The sequence below is a fragment of the Anarhichas minor genome, unplaced genomic scaffold, assembly GCF_050575085.1.
Source record: "Anarhichas minor isolate MPS153535 unplaced genomic scaffold, ASM5057508v1 ptg000073l, whole genome shotgun sequence".
Lineage (NCBI taxonomy): Eukaryota > Metazoa > Chordata > Actinopteri > Perciformes > Anarhichadidae > Anarhichas > Anarhichas minor.
This window is the reverse complement of record NW_027466519.1, coordinates 4034981-4047840: the sequence shown is the minus strand read 5'-3', so window position 1 is coordinate 4047840 and position 12860 is coordinate 4034981. Positions and strand designations below refer to the sequence as shown.

The window sequence follows — 12860 nt, the reverse complement described above, 5'->3', positions numbered from 1 at the left end:
ACTCCTGACACGGATCGTCTTTAACGAGCTGATTCCTGGGTTGAGAAGAGTATGGTGAGAGATCACATTGATGGGTGAAATGGGATTTATTTTTTTTTCAAGCCAGAATAAATGTCGCCATTGTACGTTTCTGCAAACCACAGGATACGTTGAATGTGGACACTCATAAATACATTTCATATCAACCTTGTATAAACCGACAATGACACATGGTTAACGTTGTGAAACAATAGGTTTGGTTTAGGTTGGTTAAGGTTAAACAAAACAAAAAAATCCTGGTTTGTGTTAAAATAATAACGTAACAACGTACAATGACATCTTTTCCCGCCAACTGTGCAGTTTCTTTGGACATGGGTATTTCTAAAGATGTGAAACGAGTCAAAAACACCATCAAACATTTTTTTGATGTGTCCATCTATCATATATGAAGGCATTGCATACTGTTTCTGTGCAGTATGATTTATTTACATGGGGCTTTATGGGTTAGTTAAGTTTGTTCCATCTGGTCACCTGTACCTCAAGAATCGTCGGCTGGGGGAGGAGTAGACAGAATAACTCCTAAAAGACAGACAGAAGACACAGAGGACACAGGACAGGTATCCACAGACAGGTGAGCTGCAGACATATACAGGTAGCATTTAAATGCTCACAGAAAAGAAAGTGAAGGATTGTAACACTAAGGGGGATGGGAGTGTTATCTAGTGAGCTATATTAAGAAAGCACATGCACACAAAGGGCAGTGTCAAAGAAATTACAGCCACTCCTAGTCATACACGTGTGTTATCTCAAACAGGCGAGGTGCTACGTAAGCATCTCTGGCCTTCCATCTGCACTCTAATCGATTGAGAGAGCAGATCGCCGGGCAGGAGAGCAAACTTTGGCTCTCATATAGTCTTTTAAAGTGATGTCCTGGGGGGTCCTCGATAACAAACAGACTGTAAACGTCAAACTGCCTGCGGTGATGGCAACATTCATGGAAATTAAACATTTATACACAAATGATTCACATCAGAGAGCACGGAGCGGGAGATGGCTGGTTAAGACCGGAGCGTGTTTATGTATCAGCGACAGGCTCAGAATGACACCCAGACTGGACTCACAGCTTTTCTGCTCTGTGAGGTACATGATGGCTGTTTATTTTCACCAGAATCATAAATACATTTCACTTTACAAGCAATGAAGACATTTAGTTTTATGAAGGTCCAGAGGAAAAGAGGAGAGACAAAGGTAAGAGAGAAAACAAGGAGGGAAGAAGAAAGGAGAGAAGAGTGGAAGGGAGGAAGAGAGGGCAGGAGAGGAAACAGTATAAGAAAAGAGAGGAAAGGAAACAAGGAGGGGGTAAAGAAAGGGCACAAGGAAAGAGGAGGGGAGAGGAGAAAAGAGTGGAGGCAAGGAGGAAATAGAAGACAAGGAGATGAAAAAAGTAAAGGAGAGGAAAAGAAGAGGATAAAGGGAAAATGGGGAAAGTGTGGATGATAACAAGAAATTAGAGGAGACCAAAACAGAGTCAAAAGAGAAGAGGAAAGGAGAGGAAACAAGGAAAGAGAATGGGAGAAGAGATGGGATTTGAGGAGGAAAGAGAAGATGAGGAGAATAAAACAAGTAAAGGAGGAGGACAAAAGAGGAGAGTTAGGAAGAGGATGATACAAGGAGAGGAAATGAGAAGAAACAATAAGAAGAGAGGAACCAAGGAAAGGAGAGGGGAGGAGAGAAAACGAGGAGGAGAATATTGTAACAGAGAGTGATAACTCACGGTGACTGAATGCTGCTGATGGACGACCTGCGAGAGAGTGCATCTCGATTTTGCTTTACAAAACTGTACATGCAGAACAAAAAACAAAAGAAAAATGAGACACAAGTCTGAAGGGGACAGGTGGACTGTCAGTCTGTCTGTCCACATGTCCCCTCCTGTCTTACAGTACAGGACTAAACTGTGCAACATGTCAATAACAGAACAGCAACAAAAGCGTGTTCGTCAGCAGAGAGACATTTCTATAATGACACAAAACTGAAACTGAAAACTGTTCAGGAGTTTCATTCCAAAACAAGAAAAGCAGAAGATACTGATTGAAATGATCTTTAAATAGTAAAACTGTAAGAGTTTAACAAATATTTAGATTGGAAACTCTTTTTTTAAGAGTGATTTTCTTTATTTTTTTTAATTAAAAAAAAGTTGTAGTAATTTTGTAATGAAACCCTGTGTTTCTCTGAACAGCACACATAATGAACATAAAACTGTTTGTTTACAATAAAGGCAGTTGTCACTGTTCAATGTACAAATCAACGTATGCATAGGAACACATAATAACAATAATGACAGTGAAAAAGAGAAAGACAGTAATTAACAGAGCTGGAATGTGTTGCACCAGCTTCCTACATCCTTCACTAAGTGTCAGAGTCCTTGCTAAGTTGTTAGTGACTACTAGCTAGTTTCAAAATAGTTATTTACTAAATCAGGTCGCACCATTAAAACGTAAGAAATGTCTTAGCTAGTAAAGGCTTTAGGAATGTGTACATTTGTCGCTGGGAAACATCTATAGCGCTGTCCAAGAGCAATGAGTAAACAGGAAGTCACTTCACTTTCAAAAATTACATTTTAAGAGGCAAAAAATACATATCTTTATATTTGTATTTCTATCTGCATGCATGCTGAAGTAAGTAGACTTAGAAGGACTGTGTGGAAAATGTCAACGCCTGTCAGCTTCTGCTCGTTACATGCGTCGTGTCCTTTTTAAATAAACGTCTGTGTTCACAGGAAACATACATTTTCCGCTACGCATACAGTCCCTTTTCTGAAGTCTGCAAAGATAGGTTTACTTAGTATTTACTTGTACCTCCACAACAGAGTCCGGTTAGGAAAAGAACATGGTTTGGGTTAAAAGAGTAAGTTTGTTAGTAACTGGCGATAGTAAAGTCCAGAAGTTATGTAACAACAACAACTAAGGTAAAATAAGTAAACGTTGACTTGATTTCACACTGGACAAGTTCAGTGGTCTCCTGGTTGAAAGTCCTGAGTTTGTTTGACCCGTCCATCTTCCTCTCCGACCCCCCCTTGACGACTTACTTGCTATTTATACTACGCTCCTACTGTCTAATAATGACGTGGATGGGTTTACATTGGAGTTAGCTGAAAAACCTGGTGTGTCCCATACAGACACTACCTTAGTATGTCGGTATCAAACGCAGAGGGCCAATGAGACCAGGTTGAAAATGTATTCTAACTGACATTATTTAGCATACTAACGTCATTGGCATAGAGTTTTGTTGTTTGAGGCATTATTTATGTTAAATTAAATTTTTAATCTTCCAGATCTACATTATTAATAAACAGCATTCATCATGTTTTATTACAGATATGTTGTATTCCATATTACCTCTTTTATTCTTCACATTGAACGGGTCACATATTGGCAAAGCTAACGTTAACATTAGTCTTGTTAGTTGGTTCAGTTAGCTACACAACAGTTTCACCTGGCAGTAAGTGGGTGGTGCAACCCAGTTTGATTCAGTCATGTTGAAACGACACTTCGTAAACACATAAGTTAGAAATAGGCTGCGTTTGAACTTATGAAGAGCTGGTGCAACCGGCTCCTGATCAGTCTGACCTATTTCTTACTGAAGAGGACGGCAATTAAGGAGCGAGTGTGAATCAAAGATAATCACTTCATTATCTGAATAGAGGGCTGTGTATGAAACTGCACGTCACACAGAGGGCTGCACATAATTATACAACACACAATCAAATCTATATGGTGTGTGCACAATGCACAGACACTGTGCGTTATCTGTTTCTTCCCCACATTAACGGAACAGATGGGTGTCGGAGGAAGGCATATCTTAACCTCCAGCATTACATATTGAGCCTATGAATCACTGATGAAAACGCTCCGTTTTACCACCAGTTTCCCTTTCGACAGACTCATAATTTCTAGTGTTCGTCTAGGCTCTAAAAATAGTGTGAATTTGAAGGCGCAGTTTCTTTCCTCGTTGACACAAGTCCCCACACCTGTCAATCACAGGCCTGTGGTGGAGAGAGGGCGGGCCAAACGTTTTTGCATGACAGGAGCTCCTGTATTTGGGTATATGAAGACAACCCTGTCATTTTCATAGAGAAGATGGGAACTTCTGACAGTTAAGATGAAGGTTTAGTTCCCTCTTGTTCATAGGACTCGTGTCCCATATTTCTGGCAGTTTAACATTAGAATACTTGAATAACACTTTGCTACTAAAGACGGCAAAAACATTTAAAGATGTCAATATTGTTTACATTCCACTTGGTCTATGTACTTATGTAAAGCCTAACCATGATGTGTTTACAGAGACATTTCAGACTGAGAGGGACAACACACAGAGAGACAAAGGGACATCTATGTCCAGTGTGGGGTGGACAGAGCTGCTGTCACAGGAGAGAGATGCTCAGAAACTTACGCAGTGATTGAGATGTTGGCTGCAGATATCGGGCTGACTTCTTTCACCTCCAAAGCTTTCTGCAGGGCAAGCTTCTTATTGGCTGCCTTCTCCTGCTCCTCTTCATCCTTTAGCCGGTGAAAGCAAAGACATCAAATTGTGTTTTAATGAAAACGCATTTCACGTCGATGCCCTGTGCAGATGCAGGGCTTTTCTCAGGTGCTGGTTTGACGTGTTTCACTGAGAAGTAGAAAGCAGAACTGCAACATTTATTTGGCTCTGTGTTATTAATGTGTATTCAAATACAACATTCAGACAGTCTGACCCAGCCTACCTTAGTCAGCTCCTGTGCATTAGCGAGGTTATCGACAGCGATAGCCAAGAAGACATTCAGGAGGGTGTCTGAATAACAACAGGACTCAGGAGAAAGTACAGAAGTACAGTTTACACCCTCTGATGGATTCTGCAATATGTTTTTTTTGTTCCTACTGTTTGAACTAGAAGTAAAAAGTGTTAGTAACTTTCTTAACTTGGTAAATACATCCTATCTGATTTGAATGAACCTTAGACCTTTCCTCCTGTGCTTCTCTCAAGACAAAGGGGCTCAGCTCCACAACTGATAAACAAAACTGTCAGTATGTTGTTTCAATACTGTTTGTAAATGAGGTGTAATGATCACTGCAGCCTCTAGTGAGGTTATAAACATTCAGGATGTGTCCCAGTTCCATAAAGCATTCAAACCACATTACTAATTCTACTGAAGTTTCAAAAATCTGAGGTATAAATATTAAAAGTTCCAAAATTAAGTTAAAAATAATTGCTAGATTTTGAGTATGCTGTTGATGGACAACATTTCCCCTCAATGCAAAGCAGAAAAAGAAATGGAGGAACAGATCACACCTGGAACAAAATGCACACCGTTTTTCCACCTAAAACCTCCATGTTCCATGTTTTGACCTTGCTCCTTCTGACTCAGACACACTGCAGTTTGAATTACGAGCTGTCGAAGAGGATACAGTTTCCAAAGAGCGTGAGTACGATGAAGTAGACGGAGGAGAACATGCCTCGATGAACGCCCCCTTGAGACTCGATCCCGTGGTACATCACGGCGTTCCAGTCCTCGCCAGTCAGAATCTGAGGAAGACAAGAGAGTCAGACCGACACCTGGGACACGGGCGGGTTGTAAAGCCCCGTGCAAATCTGTGTTGAATTAAATTACTTTACCGAGTGATGGGTTATGAGCGCTAATTGAAGGATTATCAGTGAGCTCATTAAGGGACAGAAGGTACACAGACCAGTCATTCCCTCTAATTAAAATTACTGGTAACGATCTTTCTTTTTCCATAAAGTCAATATTATCATTTATTCAGACGGTATGAAGTGCTCCTTCTATGTGTGTGTGTGTGTGTGTGTGTGTGTGTGTGTGTGTGTGTGGGGGGGGGGGGTCTTACCTGGAACACAGTGAGGATGGCTGCTGGGAAGGTATCAAAGTTTGTTGTTGGCGTCTCCTTTTCAAAGTTAAACCTAAAAGAATCAGAACATCATTACAAAACTAAAAATAATCAAACTGTAGCAACAGTCAGATCTCAATGGCATCTGCCTGCAGTTCAGCAGAGGCTGCATTCTTTCATTTTTAAATAAAAAATAGAAACCACTTGGATTAATAACGTTAGGAGCCTGTTGCTGTCCAAGCATCCTGCTTCTGCTCATGAGAAGATGAGAAGCATGACACGGCACAAAAACAAACACAGTCACATTGTGAGTGGAAGCTGCACCGTTTCTTATTTCTTCTTTATCTCCTTGTCTGTGACACTTTTATTGTCGATCCACAAGGTCCCCAGAGGTTTATATAATCTGGCTAAACTGTTGTGTTGTGTTGTACAACCTGTCCCATCATCTAACTGCTGGTGAATATAAGACTTGTTGTTCCCAGAACTCAGCAGATAACTTTTTATCAAAAACTGATAGAAATGATGACAAAAAAAAAAACACAAAAATAATAGTAGTTATTCTTTAACCACCAAAACCTCAACCGAATGCTACGTTTTTCCCTAAACCCAAGTCTTAACCATAAAACCCTAAAGGTATTGAATGAATGAAATGAGAACCAGACAAAATGTCCTCAACTTCAAAAAATGTCTGAAACTCACATCAGCCCTCACAAAGACAGAAGTGCAACACAAACATAGGAGTATGTTATTGTTCAGATTCAGGGAGAGACTAGTGTGTTCAAAGATGAAGGGAGATGTCTCGTACTGATAATGGATGAGACAGAAGGGGAGGTGAAGAGACATGCAGCCGCAGAAAACACCAGTCACCAGGGAGCCACAGCTCCAACTTTCAAGTCCAAAACCCGCTGCCTCTGTAACTCAGGGCTGCACCATGTGACACATGTCACATGGTGCAAAAACTAGAACTGCAAAAACAGACCAACGGGGTTAATCATCTAATATCAACCAAATATAGAGAGTCTGGAGTGATGCCCAGATTGATGAAGTTGCTCTTCTTTTAAGTTCCTCACCTGTAGAAGGTTTCTGCTCACCAGGAAAGGTATTTTTAAAGCACTCTATTCATGATACTAGGAATGTTGTAGGTCTGGGTATTTGAGTTTCTCCGTGTCCGCTGTGACTGATCATGATGGTAGTGGTTGATGAAGGGGTACTACTGAGTTCATCCGGCTCATGCTGTGGGTCAGACAGGGTACGTCAAATGATTGGGAACCATAGTTTTAGATCATAAAATGAGCACAGACGGTGCCTCGCTCAATTGGGTCCATGTTTTCCTTTAAGGGAGAACTCATTGTGGCTGATGTTAAATCAAACCATCTGGCCATCAGTAATGGACTACCACAGGGGTCCCCTTCGGCTCACCGCTATTACATTATGCAATATATAACATTATTCCTCCTAATCAGTACATTAAAGCCATTTTTTATGCTGGTGATATTATTTTGTTGAATGCCACTAAGACAACACTTGTTTTAAATGCAGATAAGACCGAGTACATGGTATCTCTACATCCACCTGTGTCTTTCACTATCCTGTCATTAGGACTTGAAATTGTACCCACACCATCTTGCCGACTCATATAAATACTTTTTTGCAGACAATGAAAAACAGAACTTTTTGTTAAGTCAAGGTTTAAGTCTGTTCTTGACGATAGAGCCCAGCATCACTTAAATCCAGTCACATCACAGTGCCATGACATCTTGCATTCTCTAATCCAAAGTTACCAAAGAAGGTTGATTAAAACACTGTTCTGTGAGCTTTTGTGCTTCAGCTATTTCACAATAGAGGAAACTTTCTAGTGCAAATGCCAAACAGGCATATAAATAAAGAATACGACAGTACATGCACCTTTGCTGGACAATAGAGCCCACTGAATCCCTCTGAAGGGACAAGGACAGACAGGAGTGCTGTTTACATGCTTCAGTGTTCGACTATGTCAAACATGATCATTTCATTCCTTCTTGAATATCTTTTAATATTTAGGTGTATGAGAGTAGTTTTAAATAACACAGCTTGACAGACAATACAGTTGACACAACACACCACAATTAAGGAATATTCATGCTTATTAAGTAACGTTCATGACCTTCATATGGGATCAAATGTTGACATTTTTAGTTGAAATGCCATTGTTACCTCTGCTGTATGGAATGCATGACATGTCTCAAACTATGAACAACCATATAATTCAAATCACGAGATGCGTCGAATAAAGCGGAGGAGCAAGACGGGAGAAAAACACACGGAGGAAGCAGAAGGGCCTGTAAAGAATTAGGAGAGGAAGTGGAGCACATTGTTACCACAACGACCGTCTGCACAAATGACAGCAGGTTTCTCCTTCTCAGTGCAGATCCTGTGATATGTGTACGTACATTTGTGTGTGTGTGTGTGTGTGTGTGTGTGTGTGTGTGTGTGTGTGTGTGTATACTGTATGCATGTGTATTTGATCCCGACTGATCCTGGATTTTGGAGGCGGATACTTATATTGATTTTTGAGAATGACTAATATTTAGAGTCGTAACAAAAACATGTAGTGATGAAAGTAAGTCTGAAGAGAGATATTTCACAGCTGAATGACAATAAATGATAAATGTTATCATCAAAAATAAATGTTAGAGTAAAAATAAATAACAGGAAACAGTGATTTGAATGACAATAGCCACACAAATGAAATAGTGTTATAATAAAGTTTACTCAAGAACATTTTAAGGCAAATCAACAGCCGATAAAACATTTAGTGCTTCTCTGCAACTGTTTTGTTTTTTTCCATTTGTGCCGACACCAGTATGCAAAAAAGTATATGGCCACACATATGTGTAATTTTGGTGTAGGTCTGATTTTCATGGTTTAGGCCTCTTAGTTCCAGTTCAGGAAAACTCAATGCTTCAACATACAATGATGTTTTACACAACACTGTGTTTCCAACTTTGTGGCAAGAGCTTGTGTAGAGTTGTTTCTCGTTTCAACATGACAATGCTCCCGCGCACAAAGATGGGTCCATAAAGAACTGGTTTTCCCAGTTTGACTCGGAGTCCTCACCTCAACCCTATCCAACACCTTTGAGGATGAACTGACACTGAGCCTGGGCCTCATCAAAAGGCCGTGGTTTTGTTTGTATCCACATACTTTAAGCCATGTGATGAACCAGTGGAAGTCCAATAATATCAACCACTGTGTATATCGGCCTGGCTCTAATGTGTACTGTACATGCATGAGGGAGATGAGGGTGTGCGGGAAGAGAGGGAGGAGAAGGGGGAGGGGCTTTTAATCCAATCAGCCATTTTCTCCCTTGGTGTGTCATCATATTCTCTCTCCCCATGCTTCTCTTCTTACATTTGTCTCTCTCTGTCCTATTACTGCTTCGTCCATCACCCGGACCCTTTCTACTGTAAGCCATTGCTCATCTCTTTATCACTTTCTCCATTTCACATAAGCCTCTACCTCTCCTCTTCCTTTCCTGCTCTCTACCAATTTCCTCCCCTCTCCCTCCATCCTCTCCTCCTTCCTTGAGGATTAGCGGGCCCGGTGCGGGGAGCGACGGTGGTTTGCTGCTGCGCCTGTGTGCGCCGACTTCTGTTTACTCTGATAATAGGGATTGGGAGCGCGCTGCTCGGCTTCCGCACGACATCCACCGGGACTTCATTAAATCAATCCTGAAAAACAAGCATCATGTGAGGCCAAACTCCCCTCCACCTCGTGCCCTAGCCCTTTCCATATCCAATCCCTCAAACGATAGCAGCAGGTTGACAGTGTGTGGGTGAGAACACACAGGCGTGTGCAAGTGGTTTGGAGATAACGGCTGTATGATATTGATATAAAAATAACCGGCATACTGCTGAGCATTGGGACTGTGACATGACACACGTGACACCCTGCTGCTTTAAGAGAAGTCAAGAAATAAAACTGGCTTTTACGATATAAGGAAGGTCTGAATACAAAGAGGCAACACCCTGTATACAGTTATTGTTGGTATTACGACCCAAAATTGGCCTAAATAGGTTTGCGTTATTTTCAATAAACTGGTAATATTTTTAAATAATGTAAGAATCTGAAATTCATACAATATCTATTCGTCATATCATATACCTGTGAAATTAGCTAGCCAGGAAACTAACTACACAGGCAACGTGGCTTTTTTAATCTGTATTCAGTTTATTAGGTAACAATAGCGCTTCCTACCATAACGTGTTGCCAACAAGCTCCATAAACCATGTGATCAGTTTTAGGAATAACTGGTTGGTTAAATGATAACTTTAAAAATTATACATTTTAAGAAACTTGGCACATGTGATACATAGCCTGTGGACAAGCGCTGCCTTAGAAGACACGTTAGACATTTGTTTGTGGAGATTGAGACCTGTTTTTACTTGACTTTGGTTCTGAATTTCATCATTTGTATGAGAGATTTGAAGTGATTGACATCCTAACAGTTTGACCAATTGTGATGGAATAATTTAAACAATTGAAAGAGTCAGGAAAATGATGGGAATTGGTTGGATTAGCTTTATATCATTGCAAGATTACACATTCCTGGACGGACTGATTATTTTAATTTCAGATTAATCTCGCTACTCCTTCTGAAGTTTTTAAAATGTCATAAGGTAGGTAAACTACTTGGCATTCAGAGCAAAACCTTTTTTAGTTTGAAGTGATAGTCACAGTCCAACCAAGAGGTTGCACTGAGCCTGCACACTAAGGACTGAGCTGAAAATATAAAATGCCATCTCTACTGTTTCCGACAAAGTCAGAGTTAATCAACAAACATGGTCTGCACTTTTAAAACTGAAAGCTACAAAGCAGCAACCAGGGAAAATAAATCATTACTCTATTACAGTAAATCCTCAACGCTTCCTTTGAGCTTATCACTTTTTTTCTCTCCAAACAGTCGGTGATGTCCTGCGAGGCTCAGCAGGGAGATGGTCCCCTGCCTCAAGCTGTTTATCTTTCAATTCTCACAATTTTACCAGGCGATTACGCTTGGTGCTCTGAGAGCAGGAACATAATCTCTGTGCCAAAAATAAAGTCGGAATATTAGAAAGCATCTCTTCTCATCTTTAACGAGCCAATTCATCTTCTATTTAGAGTTAAAGGCCTATTTTTCATTACATTATCTGCCTGTGTGTTATTTAGTTTTGATACAATTAAATGTTCTGAAACAAAAACTGACATTATCAGCAAGCACAAGAATAGAACTCAAGATTCTTGACTCAAGAAAATGAAATCATTTGACACCTAGTGTGCATTTTTAGACTTTAAGGTGAAAATGTAGACTCTCGGTCTGATGCGTTCGGCTTGCTGGAAGCACCGTGTGGACGTCAGACTCATCTCACACTTGTCCATCACCGGAGAATAACGCCATGCTAATGGTGGAGCAGACGCATGTAAGGCTCTGCACCATGGCAACAGCCTGCTGCTTCACAGACACCCAAGTATTGTGATGTGACGTTTGTGAGACATGACTTCATGTGAATGTGGCGTTTCATCTGAGAGTGTACACTACCTGTCACAGCGGTGACAACATGTAACAACACACACTGGTGACTGCACACTTAAACCACCCGAGTGCAAAGCTTATTCTGTTATATAAGTGGCTCATCGATTCAAGTGCTGATTCTGACCTTTGAACGGCTTCGTGTGTAGAAACACATCACCTGAAAATCTCTCGTGTGCATCACATCATGTGAAGGTAAAAGTCAACATGTTGTTTTGATTATTGTGTTCGGAGCAAAATTCTAACTTTCACTAAGCATGGGTGCCCAGCCTCCACAAAAACAACACGGCAAAACCAGACAAAATGTGTTTTTGTATTATCATGAATAAATATCAAAGCCAATCACTGGCAGACAAACCTTCCTTAGAAAATATTAAGAATCCTTTCATCTCATGTTGATCTCAGATATTTCCTTTTATTTGCCAGATTAACCGCATTTTGTAGCACGCAAGCCAGCAAGTTTTTCTGGCTATTCTGACCTTCAGTCCTCTGCACAGCGGATATATGAGCAAGAGGGTCAAAGTTCAAGGAGCAATGTTATAATTAAGTAGTTTCTCCCACTTGAATGCAACAGTTCGTACTTTGTAAGGGCGGCTGCAGTATGTACTAAAAGTAAAAAGAGAAAGTAAGCGATTTGGAAAGCAGTGATGGTCTACTGCAAGTCTCTATCAAGCTGCACCATGGGAAGTGTAGGATCCACTGTTTTTGAGTCATAGTGGGGAATAAAAATCAGCCAATGCTGACCATGCTTTTTTTTAAATCTCTTTCTCATGATTCACCCAATTTAGGTATATTAAGGATTCCTTTCCTTGTGAACTTAAAACAGCACTGCAGAGGCTCAGGTTTCACAGGGCTTAGATACACCAATAGGCTGTAAATTAAAGAACTCCATAGATGTATAATAACTGTTGTTGCGAGGAGATAGGAAGTGTGTGTGTGTGTGTATCAGTTGAGTAAGACAGGGTAAGATGCCAGGCCTTTGATTAACTGCACCCAGCCCAGAGTCATGAGGTGTTCCTGCCATTAGAAGACATGGAGCTCCTGCTGAGAGTGATATCAAAGGGCCACAGTCGGTGCTGCTGCTCTGCCAGCTACCTGCTGTGTCCTCCCGTCTGTCAACATAGCCACGCCGGGGCCGGCGATCACACACCGGGAGGAGGGTCAGGTGAAGAGACGGATAGAGGAGAAGAGGAGAGGATGTGTGTGTGTGTCTGTGTTCAATAGGGGGATAAAAGGAGGAGGAAAGAGAGGTCAGAGAGAGATTACTCACTGTCCTCCGAAGAGCTGCATGCCCAGCAGAGCAAAGACCACGATGAAGAGGAAGAGGAGGAAGAGCAAGCTGATGATGGACTTCATGGAATTGAGGAGGGACACCACGAGGTTCCTCAACGAGTTCCAATATCTGACAGAAAGACACAGAGAGAGAAATCCCTTTTTAGTTTTTGTTTTGAAAG

The 12860-nt window shown here is 41.0% G+C and overlaps 1 protein-coding gene across 1 annotated transcript in view; it reads right to left on the bottom strand.

Moving 5' to 3' along the window:
• The window catches only part of cacna1bb (calcium channel, voltage-dependent, N type, alpha 1B subunit, b), a 140436-nt gene that overhangs the window by 54321 nt on the left and 73255 nt on the right, over nucleotides 1-12860 (bottom strand). Inside the window, exons 14-19 of the mRNA XM_076079823.1 lie at nucleotides 12677-12808; nucleotides 5859-5931; nucleotides 5424-5541; nucleotides 4742-4809; nucleotides 4429-4535; nucleotides 1754-1816 (exon numbers count right to left, since the gene is read on the bottom strand). Of these exons, the coding sequence (XP_075935938.1) occupies nucleotides 1754-1816; nucleotides 4429-4535; nucleotides 4742-4809; nucleotides 5424-5541; nucleotides 5859-5931; nucleotides 12677-12808 (561 nt within the window). The remainder of the gene's footprint in view (nucleotides 1-1753; nucleotides 1817-4428; nucleotides 4536-4741; nucleotides 4810-5423; nucleotides 5542-5858; nucleotides 5932-12676; nucleotides 12809-12860) is intronic.